This window comes from Charadrius vociferus, unplaced genomic scaffold (genome assembly GCF_000708025.1).
Source record: "Charadrius vociferus isolate BGI_N301 unplaced genomic scaffold, ASM70802v2 scaffold110, whole genome shotgun sequence".
In the NCBI taxonomy this organism is placed as follows: Eukaryota; Metazoa; Chordata; class Aves; order Charadriiformes; family Charadriidae; genus Charadrius; species Charadrius vociferus.
Genome location: NW_009646761.1, coordinates 3,658 through 21,078, shown reverse-complemented (window position 1 = coordinate 21,078; position 17,421 = coordinate 3,658). Strand labels below are relative to the sequence as shown.

The 17,421-nt window shown below is 39.1% G+C and overlaps 1 protein-coding gene across 1 annotated transcript in view; it reads right to left on the bottom strand.

Moving 5' to 3' along the window:
• GPC6 (glypican 6) overlaps positions 1-15,072 on the bottom strand; it is a 353,913-nt gene extending 338,841 nt beyond the window's left edge. Inside the window, exons 1-2 of the mRNA XM_009891883.1 lie at positions 15,036-15,072; positions 12,130-12,521 (exon numbers count right to left, since the gene is read on the bottom strand). Of these exons, the coding sequence (XP_009890185.1) occupies positions 12,130-12,521; positions 15,036-15,072 (429 nt within the window). The remainder of the gene's footprint in view (positions 1-12,129; positions 12,522-15,035) is intronic.
• Between the last annotated feature and the right edge of the window lie 2,349 nt (positions 15,073-17,421).

Here is a 17,421-nt window from a genome sequence, read left to right as displayed (position 1 = left end):
CATAGCCTCACTTCCTCCTTGTTGTCCTCTTGAGTGGCCTGCCCTTCCTTCCAAAGGCCATAAATCCTCTTTTTCTCCCTAAGTTGCAACCCTAGCTCCCTGTTCAGCCAGGCTGGTCTTTTTCCCTGATGGCTTGGTCTTTCGGCACACGGGGACAGCCTGCTCCTGTGCCTCTAAGACTGCCTTCTTGAAAAACATCCAGGCTTCCTCAGCTCCTTTGCCCTGGAGGACTGCCTCCCAGGGGACTTTGTCAACCAGGCTCCTGAAAAGCCCAAAGTCTGCTCTCTGGAAGTCCAAGGTAGCAGTTCTGCTGACCCCTCTCCTTGCTTCGCCCAGAATCAAAAACTCTATCATTTCATGATCACTGTACCCCAGACAGCCTCCAACCATCACATCCCCCACAAGACCTTCCCTGTTTACAAAGAGCAGGTCCAGCAGGGCACCTTCCCTAGTTGGCTCCCTCACCAGCTGCATCAGTAAGTTCTTTGGACTCCCTGTAAAGACCTTTGCTTTAATAAACTTTGTTTTCTACCTGATTTTAGACAGATCTGAACAATCAGACCCTAATCAAGTCCAGATTGAAGTCAATGGCTAAGGTACTTCTTACTGATTCAAGAGGGAAAGTGGGAGGAGGGAGAGGGACGCACAGACTGAATCTTAAATAGAGAATTGACATTTATATATAAAAATATGCACTGTACTGATGTAGGTACATTCACAATGCTTCAGTACTAGGCTATATCTGGAAGACATTTCTCTCGGAAGCAGTTTTGGGGGATCAGACTGAAACTAAGATATACATAGGTTGCTTTCTTTGAGGTCAGGGTAAAAATAAGACAGTTGAGCCATTTCAGGTTTAGCATTTACCTCTACTGCTCCCTGACACCCCCCCCCGCCCCTTTTTTTTTAACAAACTTTATTGCATACATTATTTTTTCACATTTTTAACACTTTTGTAATATTCCTGTAACTGTATATGGAGGACTGGAAAATAAAATGGGAGAAAAAGTAAATGTATAGTAGTGGAGATTGGCAGCCAGCTTCCTCTGTTAGCTTTGGAGACTCCAGAGCATAAATTAATCTGCAAACATTCTTCACCCAAAATTTTAACTCTGATTTAATTGAAAACCCAAATTGCATTCATTTCCTGTTGGTATATTCTGTCTTACTTTTAAATGCTGAATGCTACATGCAATGAATTATGTAACAATAAAAAAGTTGTATTGAATTAAGGGATTTCTTTAACCTCACACTTATGGCCAGGAAACATCCTCAGGGCTCCCAGAAGAACTTCAGTTTTGAGGATCAGTGTGGAAGTTTCTGACAGCAGTTTGTCCTGTGGTTTGCTTTTTATATGTTTTTCTTGAAAAGCAGATGTGCACCGCTCTTTAGAAACAGATGTGTGATGATGAAAGATACACAGGTGCTTATCATTCCTACAAAACTACATCTTACGCATGATGGATAGGTTGCCAGGATGGATAGGTTGCCAGGAGCTTTCTGGATATCTTTCGGTTCTGTGTTCCTATACTCTATGTGGTAGCACGTTACTCCCTTGAAGTTTATCTTAAGATCTCCAGGACGAAAGGCCATAGCGTGCCTTGAGCTGTCTTTGTGCTGGATTTCAAACTAACTGTTAAAAGAGACACCCCTTATCCACAGAAAATGTCAGTGTAAATTCAAAACTAATACTTAGATTGGAAAACCGATTTTTTTTTTTTTTTTACATTCAGGCTATCCTTTGCACGCTAGTGTACAAAATTAAATCGTTGTTTCAAATAATCAATGAGTTTGAAAACTCTAATACTAATATAATCAGGTAAAGCCAACAACAACAAAATCATAGACTTAGCTTGAAGAAATTAGATGCATAAATGCCTCTAACAGTTCCCTCTTCCACTGGGAAATAGGCAAGTATAAAAGGCATTGTAGCCAGATCTGAAAAGAACATAGCAATCTGACAGGGAAAATTGCAAACATGACAAGAAGGTACCAGTTTTGGGTGTGGAGTTCACAGGGAGGAGTTTGTCATCTAATAGGAGTTTGGTTTCCAGCATAGTAAAAGGGGAGAGTTGGGCACTGATGACCACATCTATATGGGTGGGAATTAAGTCAGTCTTGCTCCAACCTAATTCCCTGTTCCGTCAACACTGAAGACCATAGACCTAAAAGAAGTTGCTCGACTTGAGAATCTTCCTTATGTTTTCATGGCTCCTAGGCCTGAGCTGGTTTGAGTTCAAACAGCTTAGATGCCACAGACCAAAGCTGGTCGATTATTGCATTCCCCGGAGAGAGAAGCCCAAGTGATCAGATCCATATGCATTCACTTGGTTTGGGTCACGTCTGAAAAACAGAGTTCATAACAGCTGCCTCAGTGTGCCATAACATCGCAGCAAGTGGCAGTACTCTTGAGCCAGAAAAACTGCTCAGAGAAGAACGCAGTTTGTAATTTCTCTCTTTCTTGTACTTCAACACTGAAGGCTACTTTTGTGAAATTCAGATCCATATCTTTGGCAGCTCAGGCTTCCCTCTACCAACTGGATGCATAAAACCTCCATTTAAAATAGAACAATTAGATCAGTGTCTTCTGTTGTGGAAAGAATCACTGATGCTTTGGCATAACAACTCAGCATGCAGAGCACTTACTCAGGAAATGCAAATTAAGTGTACTCGCCCTGCTTAGCTTTGTCAATTTGCCAGATTTTGCCTTATACACACTTGCTTTTGGATCCACGGATAATGCCAACATATGGATGTGAATGAAAGTATCATGGGATGAAAAGTACAAAAGGCAAATGTAGATGCAATTCAATTCTGTTGCTTGGCGATACTGAAAATCACATCAGTGGGGGGGACATGGGGAGTCTGTACATGCTTCCTGAATAAATCCAATAATTTCTCCAGTGGTGCGTTCATGCACAATTGATAAACATTCTGAAATCAAAGACCAGAAGTCAAACTTGCACAGTACCAGGACAGACCTGAACATCAAAACACCTCCGGCAGTCTTAAAAGACAAAACATTTGGAAGAATGGGGAAGTTGTTTGCAGGCTAAAACTGCACTGAGGTGTTGAGGAAAGGCAAAAGTTTTTATGCCAGCTGCCGAAGGATGGTAAACCATTATGAAGGACACACAATCATTTCTTGTATTAAAATCCTCTCTCTCGACACTTAATTTCTGCTCTTGGCCATGTAACAGTGACAGATGTGTATAGATGAGGTCAACTAAATCCTCCTAATCTTATTCAAAGCTATACTTTTCCACTGTTTTGTCTGGTACGTTTAGTTTTTATTCAAGAAGTGAATTCTTCTCAAGGGCTTAGGAAAAAAAAAAAAAAAGGATAAGGAGGAAAGGAGAAGAAGAAGAAAGAACAATAGCCTTAGACATGTGGACTGAACAAAAGTGATGTTTTCTCTTCAGAAAAGAATATGGAAAAAACCCGGCAAGCTTGTGGCATAAAAAACTCCCATAAGAAGCAGACACTGGAAGATGGGGATAAGTTTAAAATTTGACCAAAACTGTTATTTTCCTGACAGTGAAATGCTTTATTTTGTATTCCTATTTTCATGCCATCTTTCTTTTGTTTGAGATATATTTTGAGATGCAAGACTTAAGCAGACAATGAAGCCAAGTGGCACTGACCTCTGAGTAACTGAGATCCATGTTGTTGATTGCAGATTTCATTATTTTAAAGTCTCAAGAAAATTTGATTTTTTCAATATGTTGCTGATGACTTTGTTGACTATAACACTTAGGCAGATATGCATTTAAATTCCAGTTAGTATTCCTGAAGAGTTTTAGCTAAATCAGATATTTCCTTGACTAATGTTTTCTGTAGAAACCTGAAGGCAGAAGAACCTATTAGTTTTTGTGCTTCTGGCTCACATGAGAAATAAAATTAATTGTTTTTATCAAATAGTGACTGGAAAACAGTGCTTCCATAGGCTCCCTTTGAAATAGGATGAAGACAATCTGTAAAAGGAGTCATTCTAAAAAGTCAGCATGTTGCAAGATGATACAGATCTCCTTGTATTGCTTAACCTTCAGACTTTTTAATCTCCTTCCTATTTCCACCTGATTCTTCTGAATTTTGTTTTACTCTCTTGTGCGAAAACAGCAAAAATGTAAAACCAGATGTAAGATTAATTACAGAGGTCTAAATCAAGCAAGGTCAGTAAGCTCCTAGGTGAGCTATGCTTCTTCACCATTATTTTTATCATGACTTGGCTGTTTATCATGACATGTACTAGGATACATGCTTTGTTCTAGGAATTCCTCTGTAAAAGTTGTACATTTTTTCTTTATATGGGTTCTGCAGGTGCCATATCAACATATTTTATAGGTGGGAAATACAACTGGTATGAAAACTTTTAAGGATTGTGTTTAAAATGTGCTTTTCAGCAATCCTAAAGGAAACCTCAATTTGAATAATTATTTTTCTAATGTGTCATGACAATGTTTAATGATATTGTTAAGCTAAAATACTTTCATTTTGGTCCCTAACATAGAGCTAGAAGTTTCATAGAAAACTGAACTAAAGCATATTTTCTGTGCCTTAGGCATTTAAAAAAAAAAGCACAAACTGAGCAAAAGCACTATAATCAGAAGGTCTTTGCTTATGAATGATACAAAGAATCCAGGAAGACAAGACTACTGCAAATTTTGAGATGTGAAGTGGTACACAGTAGGAATAAACTAGGGTGATAGACCTACTTAAGGGATACTGAGCAAGATGGAATGTCTTACTGAGCAGTATGATTCAGTTAAACTGTGGTTATTAAGGTCAATACAAAGCTAGCTGAATGAAATTTAAGGACCTAAGAAATGGTGAGGCTGAGCTGGATTATATCTGACAATTCTAATAGACAGGACATGGACCACAGCTTTTGCAGACCTCCTACCTCCGTTTTCCTTTTGTTGGAGTTGCTGTTTCAATTTAGGCCTTTTCTCCTGAGCTGCTCTTCTGGGACATCTGATGTTCCAGTGCACACAAAGTGGAAAATAGATCAGTGCACCTGCAGTAAGTCTGGGATATCTGGAAGGCACCTGATTTATTTTCCTATGAAATGTCTGCAAATTAACTGGATCAGTTTATGTCCCTTTTCTTTCCAAGAAAGGAGGAGAAATTTCCTGCATAGCTGGAGAACCTCAATTCAAAGGATACTTCCCACAAAGCACTCCAGTGCGGAGTGCACCCCTCACTCTTGCTTCTATGCCACAGACATCTCTGAGCCCTGAAACTCCCCTGACTGGATAATCCCTGGATTCCCTGTCCAAGGAACACCAAGGGACAGGAAGAAGAAAAAAGAATGTGGCCCTTTCATGGCATGGTAGGATCCAGTTCTTGGAAAGATATATTAATTCAATTAAAACTCATAGAACGAATGCCTGGAAAAAGCTTAAAACAATAGACACAGAAACAATCATAAAAGCTACGCTTGCTCAGCTGGGCTGTTCGTAAACTAACAATGTGAACTAAGGACTGAAGTTTAGTGAAAACCACAGTCCTTTTTAGATCTCCTTTCCCTCTGTGACTTTAAAAAACCAAATCTCTTCAGCCAATGAAGTTAAAATACATAGGTCACATACCTCTTTATCTGTCACACCCCGCAAATCACATTTTCCAGCATTAAAGTACTATTTGTTTTGGCTTTTAATTACCTGACTTATCAGCATGTCATATTTCTCTCCCCCCACCCCGTTCCCTGCAATAATTACATTCTGAATCAGTGTCACATTCAATATTGACCTTTATTTATGGCTCTCACAAACTGTTGAATGTTTATTTATAAACCATGAAAAGCTGAGTTTGTAAGAATATTGATTCAGCGTATTAGAAAAGCAGTTGCCTGGCATTCTGTGAGTAGAAGTAATCACAGGCAATTACTAGAGACTGCTTTTCACTACTAATCTTGGGTTTAACCTTATAATTGTATTACTGAATTTGTTTCACTTTACCCATATATCACCAGGTTCCTAAAAAGAAGTCTGATATTAACATAATTTAATAATATTCAGGGGAAGAATGGTTTTAATTGGTTTAAAAAGAGGGAGACTTATAATGTATGCCACGCAATGAGAAAAGGATTGTAACAGCCTTTTTTATTTTGCAATAAATGATAATTAATATTTAAATGCACTAATGAAATAAGTTCTCAGTGGCTGGGTCACAAATCTTTGATGTTTATGCCACTAACAAAATCATTAACTGTTCCTAATAATGCCCCTGGGCTAAGCTTCACTTTACTCCTGGTATTAAAACTACTTTCGTTGCTGGTCATGTGAATTTGCAAGTGTGAAAGGCAAAGACAAACAAAGAACATTTTTTCTTGTCCTTATCCCAGTATATAATGGGACGCAAGGGGTCAGATTCAAAAAAAAACAAACGCAAAACCTCACAAAACAGCCAAACTTAGAGAAAAACAAAACTAAAACTCTCAATCTGTATAAATAAAAGTACTCTGCACTCCCTTGCTGTTCCCAGTGAGCCACATTCAATGCAAGAACCGATGCAGATGTAACTGTCTGCCGGGGATTAAATTAGAGCTCTGAGCAGCAGTGGGGTAATGACAGCTGGATGGATAGGACTGACCAGTCGTACTTCATTATTTGTTTTTTTTCAACTAAACTCGTATGTTCTCAATGTGAATTTACCCAGGTTAAAACATGAAATCGGCACAAGTCAGGCTTGAGAAGCTATGCTCACGAAACATAAAAAAAAAAAAAGTGCCTTTTTTTTTTTCACATTTTCTATAACTTTCAATGAAAAGTATATGGGAAGAAAATATTTCCAGGAAAAATATTCTTTTGGTAGAGCGCTATCCTGATGCAATAACACCCTTTTGGTGAAACAGTACTGCCTGTACCAACTAGTATGGTATTTTTGGCAAATTTGCTTCCAGTTAGGGATGTAGACTGTCTTTCGAAATACCCCTAGTTTCAGTCTCAATCTTTTCTTGGGAACTAGTTCTATTTTCTCTATTCTGTGTTTGGTCCAGAACTCTTCCTTATTTAATGAAAAAAATTCACCGGTACAATGAGCTTTATCATTGTTATAATTCAGTTATGAATATATTTGGGGAAAGTATTTCAGGAATCATAAGCTCCTGGAAAGTCATAAAGAGCCTCCCTTTTTTTTAATTTTAATTGCTTTATCCTCCCCATTTTTATTTTTGCTTACATTTTCTGCCACCCAGTGATAGTTCCAAGAGAGTATTATGATCACCAAGAATGTTTTGTTTCGAGTCAGAGAGAGTAACTTAGCATTATTTTCTTGTAAATTATCCAGAGCTCAAACATAGTAAAAGATGAACATGAAAAATATGCATATATTTTTTCTATCACATTACTGGAAATCACAGCTGGCAGTGACTTCAGACATATTTTCAGTAGTTTCTCCAGTTTAACACTAAATACTAATTCAGCTGTTCAGGAAGGTTTGTTTGGTGGTTTTGTTTTGTTTTGTTTTCTCCAGGAATAAGTTGAGAAAAAGAAAATGCATTTAAAAACATTGACGTTTAAATATACTATATTTTTATGGGGGAAATGAAAAGAATAGCACACTTTTTCCCCCCACAAAATGGTAACAAAGCAGAAAAGCCTATTGTACAGGCTTTTAGGATCTGACAAATTAGTAGAAAGACAGGTGATAGAAAATTTTGCCAATTCTTTCTAGGCCTGTAGCACAGAAAGTCCAGAAACATGTACTAGCTGTAGCTTAAGAAAGGATACTAGGTGAGAAGCTCTGCTCCTGTACTGACCTTTAAACTACTGGGCACTGAGGTAAAAATCAATTGGACAGATCTTTGCTGTGCCCAAAATGGCAGTTCTTATGTTGTATATTGAATATCCTATATTGAAGCTGCATCAGCTGTTCAGACTGGACATTAGGAAAAGGTTCTTCACTGAGAGCGTGGTCGGTCAGTGGAACAAGCTCCCCAGGGAGGTGGCCACGGCACCAAGCCTGTCAGAGTTCAAGGAGTGTCTGGATGCCACTCTTAGTCATACGGTCTAGTTTTAGGTAGTCCTGCGAGGAGCAGGGAGTTGGACTTAATGATCCTCATGGGTCTCTTCCAACTTGAGATCACCTGTGATTCTTCTATATTAACAAATAGTTTTCATTTTTATCGCTTTAAGAAAGACTGTACTTACATTTTGTCCATATGCATACACAGCTTTATAAAGCGTATATAGAATTTAGTGAGCTGAAGTCTACTCAAGCCAGTGGAAATATACACTGTGTTGAGTGGAGATTTAACACGCCCTTAGCAAACATAGACTGAAAATTTTTTAATGCATTAGTATGAGAAATAAAAAGATTCTAAAACCTCTGAAAATTAAAAAGTGCAATTGGTGAGATTATGAAACACTGTTCAACTAAAACTGCACAATTTCAGGTAGATGGAACCACCTATTGAGTTATAATACTAGAAAACTTACAAAAAAATTATAAAAATAACAAAAAAAGACGTCCTAACTGCCCTCCCTCCCCATTTATCTAAATGAGACTTATCTAAATTATAATCCCACTGACATGAGCAAATAGCAAAGTACTATTGTATGAGGAAATGTTTGTGATATGTGTTGCCTATTTTGAGTGCGCTTGAGTTGGTACTTTGTTGGAAAAAGAGGGGAGTATAGCTCTTTTGCAAGGAATTCACTGGCTGCATCGTTTTCAGTCAGTATCAACATTACACCCTCTCTAAAAAGAAATCTTCAGAAAGGATGTATCCCTGACATCAGATAGGGAACAAATCCTTCTGGGTGTGTGACCCACCAACTCCTTTACAGAAATGGACCACGAGAGGCTGAGAAAGTAAATTAAAGGCCCAAAGGAGATGTTGTTACCAACTTTCTCATTAATAAAGCTCTTTCTCATGGTGTTTAAGGTGTAGGCTCAACTCTTTTCTGTGTGGCCTTTGACAGTGGCAGTTCAGTGAGATAATGGGTCCACAAATAGGAAGCAAAAAATCTTTTTACCTTGTGATGCTGCAGCTAGGAGAACCCCCCTGTTCCCAGACAGTGCAGACAATGGACAAAGATTTCTGTAAAAGAACTGCAACAGTTCTTCTTTTCATTTTCTCTCTTTTTTTTTTTTTTTTTTTTCATTTCTCTTGACTTACCCAGATGTGGCATTCTTATCACAGAATCTCTCAATATTAGAGTACAATGAAAAAGAAATCTGTGCTGACTCTGGATGACTTCCAAAACAGCAACAAAAAATATTTACGTGCCTCTTTTTTGGTTGTAAAATTATGTGGTAATTCTAAGGAATGGCTGCAGCTTTTTAAAGTGATTTTTGAAGAAAAGGATTTGTCGTTTTCTACAGTAGATAGACCAGCATAAAAATCCACAGTTATAATATGATCATGAAAACTTGGATCTGAGAGTAATCACAGCCTTTCCACAGGATATTTATTAATCTTGAACGTTTCGTGTCATTTGGGGTTCTTCACATCTGCCTCACCGAGCTGCATATGACACAAAATCCCTAAAACCAGCAATTGTTTACCATTTGCTGTGGGTACAAATATAGCCACTGAGATTTTAATACCAAAGTCAGTCTTGTAATCAAAGCATACTCTACATTTAAGTAAAAATGTTCATTTCATTAGTCTTCAAATAGGATCATAGGATAGTTCAGGCTGGAAGGGTGCTCAGCAGATCTCCAGTCCAACTTGCTTCTCAAAGCAGGGTCAGCTCTGAATTCAGACTAGCATGACCAGGTCATCTCAAAGGGCTTTGTACAATCAGGACCTCCATGGATGGAGCCTGCACAGGCTCTCTGGGCAACTGATCTGCTGCTTGATCATCCTTATGGTGAAGCTTCTGCTTATATCCAGCCTGAACTGGCCCTTGTTTCAGCTCACGTCCTTTATATCCCACCATGCCCCACTGTGAGAGCTTTGCTGCACCTCCTCGATGACTTCCCTACAGGCACCAGGAGCTGATGCTAGGTGCTCCTGAAGTCACCTCTTCTCCAGGCTGAACAAGTCTTAGTCCCACAGCCTCTCCTCACTGGGCAAGTGCTCCAGTTCTGACCATGCTGGTGGCCTCCACTGAATTCACTTCAGTTTGTCAGTGTCTGTCTTGTACGGGAAGGGCCCAAACCTGAACACAGTATTCTAGAAGTAGTCTAATAGAGTACCACTATTTACATATATATAAAGCAAGGAACCTGTACTATATCTTGCACCAACCACCAAACACTTTTAGGGATTTTAAAGTGTTGCTTTCATGTTAAAAGGAAAAACCAGAAGCATTATTGAGCTATCGTTATCATCTTCAAGTGACGCTACAAAAAGGCTCACTTTATGATTACCGAGCTAGTAGTTATCATTATAGGATCATAAGATCATTTAGCGATTTTGTGATAAGCCCTATTCTTGAAAGGGCTTACGCGCCGAAAACCCAGCAGGTGAGAAGAAACTATTTCCTGGGTATGTGAGAGGGGAGACACCTGCACATTCTGTACATCCATGTACGTATACAGGGGAAGCAACATCTCGGCAGACAACACGTACCTCGATCTGTTTGGGATTCACAAATTGCACATCTGTTACATGAACTGCATAGCTTACTCTCTGCACTCTGATCCAGTCGATGCAGCAAGACCTAATGCCTATTGACAACAGTGACATCACAGCTCAGCACTTTCACTTAAAACCTGACCCACGAGGACGTCGCCACTCTTCAGAGAAAATCTGGGGCTGCAGATACATGCGTTCTGCACGCTCAGGGGGTAAACAGCTGTATCTGCCCCCAACCAGAGGAGGAGGGCTGGAATTTCATGCCAATGCCCTGCCACTGTTCAGAAAGGACTGCAAGAATTGACAGTGCCAGAAAAAAGGGGAAGGCAACCGCATAGATGAGGAAGGCACTTGGAAGGAAGAGATCTTGGTTCTAGCTGGGTAACTGGGATCATGTATTTCATTCACTGACTTTTAAAATGACCCTTTCCTCCCATGCAGTCTCCTAGGAATAAAATCAGGCTTTCACTCGTTGACTGCCTCTCCAGCTTCATGGCTTCTGAATTTGTAATCACAAAATATCACATCATACAGGATAAGAGAAGTTTAGAAGCCTCATCTTGTGCGCTTGAATTGCAGTGTACTGTGCAATGTATCAGCTGTACCTCTACCTCACCTCACCTTCTGGCTGTGGTTTGAATGAAGCAGGACAGCCAGTCTTCTAAATCCAGAGGAATGGCTTAAGCTTGTAAATGCAGGAAGTATTGCAAGGGGCAAGCATCAAAATCATGCATGCACTTATTGTCCAGAAGTGAGTATTTGGGCCCTTCGAAGTGGATTTCACTAGAGCGCTTCAGAATTCAGAATATAGTTAAGGTCCAAACACGCTACAGACTAGGACTGCCAAATAGCCAGATCACAGAACAAGTATTTAGTTGGAACAGTAATTCAGAAAAAGACACCTGAGTTGGAAATACTCTGTAAGGGAAAGTCATTCAGACACATTTCTGGTACCCAGATCGCTTATTTTGGTTTGTGTTTTTTTTCTTATATAGCTTTAATTATGTGAAGCCCTAAAGGATTATAATCATCATAAATATTTCCATAGATAAATAATTAAAACTAAAATAAATGTGAGTCAAACAGTCCTTTGGGAAAGCTCAAGCTCTAGAGGTGTCACTATTCATCTATTTTCTCATCAAAAACATGACTAGACATTTCTAGCAAAATCCATCACCCACTTGCATGATGAATGAATACTGTGAGGGCTGTACTGCCCTAATGAACAGCAGCATAAATTTGCTTGGAACATTTAAATTCTGATCATAATCATAATCTTTTATATACGTAGCCAGTTTTTAATTACTAATGACAATCGCTACCATGCTATAACATTGATGTATATTGGTATTTCATTGTGTATTAAGGAAAAGAGAAATGCTTTCCAGTCAGTATTGCCTTAATATCTCCAGAAGGAATTAAAAACAACCCCTATTTATAAACTTCAGATGTGTATACTGGTAGACATGAAAAACAATCAACCTAACAACCCCCCCACCCCGCATATTAAAAAAAAAAAAAAAGCACAATGAGATTTCAATTGTCTAGGAAGTTGGAAACAAATTCAATCTTAAAAAAAACCCCTGATTTTGGATTACCTTGGATACTCTGTTTGCAACCTCTCTGCCTACTGTCAGCCCCTGAACAAAGGTCCGTGCGGCAATGAACGCTCTAGTCACTTGAACCTTCAGCTTCCTGGGTACATCTCCAAAGGGCTTCAGCTGGTCTGTGTACTTGCTGACACACTCCAAGTAGTCCTCAGTGAAATGGTACTGGGGGTTTATGAGCTGGAACATCCGCTCCAGCAGCCGAGCCCAGAAATCGTTCAGCATTTCCTCCAAGTTCACGTTGCCTCCTGTGTAATACCGCTTCAGCTCTGTGAAGAGGTCCTGGAACACCTCCGAGTTCTGCATGTACAGCATGCCGTATGTCCGGACAAACATGTCGTTTAAGGATCTTTCTGAGTTCTCCAGAAGTTCTCGGAAAAATTCTGCAGGGAAAACAAGCAGGTGTTAACAGATATATTAGTAAGGTACGAAGGGTTTTCTGATTGCATTCCTATGTTAACATTAGTAAAGTTTGTCCTAATATGCTGTTACCACAGCATTCTACCTTCCAACTCTGACCATTCTGTGATTCTGTGAAATTCATCTATTTGGACAGGAAATAGCTTTATTTAGAGGTAAAGAAAAATAGAGTATAACCTGAATTCCCCAACAAGGTAGAAAGATGTAGAACCTATAACACTGAACATGAAAAATCCATTTAAAAGAACTTCAGTGAGGGCAGTTCCACTTCTTCTTCGTGTACTATTTGAACATAACAATCCCTGTCCCTTGCGATATCCTCCATAGCCAGTGCACTAATTTGTCTAAGCTAATAGTAAAGTCATTAATATGATGATTTAACTGAAAATTTGATTATTGTAGAATCGCTAGGTAATGATAAGTTCCATTTTGCTGAAGTTTTTAAAATGTAGAAGAACACCATGGAAATAAATCTGAAAACTTATCTGCAAATATTCTTGAAGAGAAATTGAAACAGAGCTAAGTGGAAATGAGCAGAATCCCTCTTGAAAGTATTACATGTCTAATACTAAGAAAATGTTAGTATTTTCAATAACTTGCTAGTCTATTGAAGAACAGTACTAGAATCCTCCACCAGTCATGTCACAGCCAGCCTACTAATTCCAGTTTGTGCTAGTTGTTGGTTTTGAAACAGCAGACCTTAAGCTTTTTTGAAAGGATTTCAGACTTACTGCTTCTGTGCCTTTTACGTACCCAGACCCAAACCAGAACATATTTCTAAATTTTGGCTTGCAGAATTTATTCTTACTGGAAACTGAGCCCAATGGAAACATGTAATCATCTCTTCTGTTAAGATCCTTTAACTCCCATACGATGCTTAGGTTTTCCCAAGAAATTGACTGAGAATGTACAGCAGTTCTTTAAACACATCTGACAAAAGCAGGCATAGCTTCTCCTGGTTTTTAGAAAATCCCATCTTCCTACAGGGTCCACTTGCCAACCTTCTTAGACCTCCTTTGGAAGAGAGTTCAATGATCGCTGTGGCCTCTAAATGGGGCATTGCAGACAGCAAGGCAGAGATGGCAACGCCTTTGGCAAAACACATCTTTTTGCTGCGATTAAATGATTTGCACTGATGCAGGAACCATCACGCAGCCAACTCTGGGATACCAGATTCTAAATATGTGGTCATTGCCCATAGACACATCTACGTGTGCTAACTGCAGGGACGTGCTGGTTTCTTACAGTCCTGGCTAATGCTGTAATGTGAATACTCTTTTAACACAGGGTCCTGCTGTGGCTACAGCGACTCATGAAAATGCAGAACCACTGCAATGCTATAGACAGGATGGGAATTAAGACTATGCAAGAAAAAATCTACACTGAATTTGAGGATATGCAACTGTCATCAGCTGAAAGCAGAATCCACCGAACACTGTGGACCAGTCTACAAGGACTCAGTAAGAAAAGAGCCTCTTCTTTTTGGCAGAAATTCTGCAGAGCTGCAGTCTTTGATCTCCCAGATAACTGCAAAGGGGTTATCATGAAAATGTATACACAGAACATCGAGAACATACTTGCTACATCAAAGCACTTATTAAAGGGAAAATATATCCTAATAAATGTATCAATGTCTAAACTGTCATTAAAACCACAGCTCTTCATATGGAATAAATTCCATCTGGAAAAGAATATGCTTTTGCCAAATAGTTTACGGAGGGAAAAGCAAAGAAAAAAACCAACAAAAAACCCACATCAAAACCCACAAAACTCACAATCAAAAAGAAACCCTTGTTGTTCTTTGTTGCAAAATAGAATAACTTGAAGTCCACAACATATACCCTTCTCCATTGTTTTCCCACATTATGCACTAATTTTGACGAAGCAGTTTTAGAAAAAAGCAAAACAAAACTGTTTTTCACCCCCAAACCTGACCTGGTGGTAACCTTGATGTCTGGATCATCCTGATTACTATTTTATACATTCAGCATTTCTTCCTCTAACAAATGATGTATCCTAGCTGTACTGCAGAATACATCTAGCTCTCTACTCACACAACCCAGAAGGCAAAAAGACGCACAGAACTTGGGGCTCAAATTAATAATTGGTTTAAGGTTGAAACCAGGATTTCAGGCCTGTGCAACTGAATGACAACTGGGAAAGACAATCATGAAAGCAACGAATCCAGGGCCCTCGACTTCTCTCCTGTAAGGCTCTTTATGCTGGGGGGGTCGCTGTAAGCAATTCACATGCTGTCTCCTCCCAATCCATAGCTCTACTGGGAATCCCACTGTTTATGTTAAAAGATCATGCCATTGCATAAGACAGTCACAGCAAAGCATAACCGAGTTTGCGGACAGAATCTCTCCTCTGCGACTGTTGGACTATTATTTCTTTGTGCTGGGGTATTATGTAGCAATCTCAGGGTCAGTTTGTTGGAAGCCAACCAAACTTTTCAGGGAGGAGTAGACACTTACGCTGTCCTTGTACAGCATCCGGCATGATGTGGTCCATGCCGGTCACAAACATTATTTCTACTGCGGTACAAACATTAGCAGTAACTCCACAACCGTAAATCTCATGCTGGTCCAAATGTGACACCACACATACGCATTCGGTGGGAAAGCTAATGTCCTCTAAATAGCAGTGCATTTATTTAATTTTTAGTCTTCTTATAGGTGTCTAGTCTTTGAGCATTATTGTTTAGAGTAAGTTATTATGCCATTAAAAAGTTAGACTGTTAGTCTTCTGTACACTTTGATACAAAAGACAGCTAGTTTAAGAGAGTTATCTGCATCAGTAACCCTATGCAGTATCAGGATAATAAAGCAGCAACAACTACAAAGCCGGATATCTTTTTAGTTCCAGAGAGAAAGAGATCTCCCCTGCTGTACTGATTAGCAAAATTCTCAATCAACTCTTGTCCAGCAAAATGAATGCTGCTGTGAAGGATCACTTGCTTTTTTAGTCCAGAAATCTTCTATACATCAAGAAGATAGTCTGCTTTGCAATGCTTATATACAGAAACCGTGTCCTGGCATAACTGGGCGCTTGTTCAGTTACATCAAGAGAAACTGTACTTCCTTCCACAAAGGTTGAATTTTTCCATGGTCTTCACAGTAATTTAAAGATATTATGTTCATTGCAAAGATGATATTTCATCAGCTTGTAGGTAGCTTTTGAAAAATAACATAATATTTCAGCGCAAAGTTAAAGAACAAAGATGAGAGACATTAGTCATCTTGCTTAATGTGCTTCTGGAAGGCACTCAAGTACTAGGATGGGAGAGGCGAATCTATATGAGACAGAGCTGCTGCAGTGTTTTAAAATATATATCTTGTGATTTTTTTTGCTGCCAAAATAGGCTGTCCTGAGCAGTGTTAACGCTGGAAATATTTTTTCCTAATTTTAAGTGGTGATTCATTTATATGACAGAATGTGTCCTGGGTACGTCTTACGTTGCAAGCACGTTTTTCTTTGCAAACTTTCATTGATATAGCCAGAGGGTCTCAGGAAGCCCATTCAGTTCTGCTTATGAGGTACCTGAAAAGCGTAAGGTCTAAGGCACACTGAGCTACTGAAAACCAACTGAGCTATTTCAAACCATTACATGCTCACAGGTTTAAACGATGGGTTTCCAGTCAATGGATAACATTTAAGCTAGTTTTCATTTTTAAGCATTATTTGTAAATTTAGGATGCAAGATCAACAACAACAGTCTCTGCAAATGAAGTCTGAATTGTTATTAAACAGTTTGTCTACGATAAGACAACTCAGTTACAAAGCAAAAGGACACGATGTGGTGCTAGTCTCTTACTGAATGGCAGGTACTGCTCTCAGATTAAAAACAGGGTCTTGTTAGCTCTCACACTACATTGTCAATTGAAAGCTGACTTTCTCACTCTATTTTAACATAGATAATCTAGTGCCATAATGCATTCGACCTGGGAGCTAGCCTAATTCCAGAGTGATGACTGGTTGTCACCATATGTCAGTGTATCAGGACTGGGGATAATATTGCAGCACGACATGATGTAATAACTGCCTTCAACAAAAGATAATCACAACCACCTAGAGGCAATTATTAGATAAACAAATTTTATTATGTTGCAGCTGATGTTCTGTGATCACTCCCAGCCTGATAAATTCCCTTTTATTTTTTTTTTTCATCTGTAATGTAAGCAAAACCAACATCTGACAGTAGGACAAGATGTGAAGCTACAGTTTGTTGCCCAATTCCCCAAACCAAAAAGACATGCTACAAGCTTTAAGCCTGAAAAGACCAAAAGGACATTTCATTTAATTACCATATATTCTGCTCAGCTTTCCTTTTCAGCAGAACTTGAGATCTGAATATTGTACTGTGGTGCACCTGATACACGCAGTCTCACCACAACCCGGGAAAAAACAGCACAGCTGCAGAGAGCTCTTCAGAGGTTTTGGACAGGGATATACGTCTGATATTATATCAGCCTTTATGGAAAACATTGCTCAGGGTGGCATACTGATTTCATCCATCACTGACTGACACCACCCAAAACATGCAGGCAGTTCCCCAATATAGTCTTGTTCTCCTGCTTGTCGGCATTGATTTTCAAAGAGCTCTGAGGATTTAGGCATACAAATTCTAGTGAGTATGAAGTTGTGCATGCATCTACACCCTACGTGGACATTAGGTACCTAACTTCCCTTTACATCTTTGAACTCCCCAGTCCTGATAAGGCTGATGTTAAGAAGAATACTAGAATTCATGTAAGCTGACTAAATTCTTGGACAAAAAGGTTCTTTGGTGGTTCTTTAGGTACAGATACTCAAATTCATTAAATACATCAAAGGCAGCCTTTTTTTTTTTTTTCAGTCCCC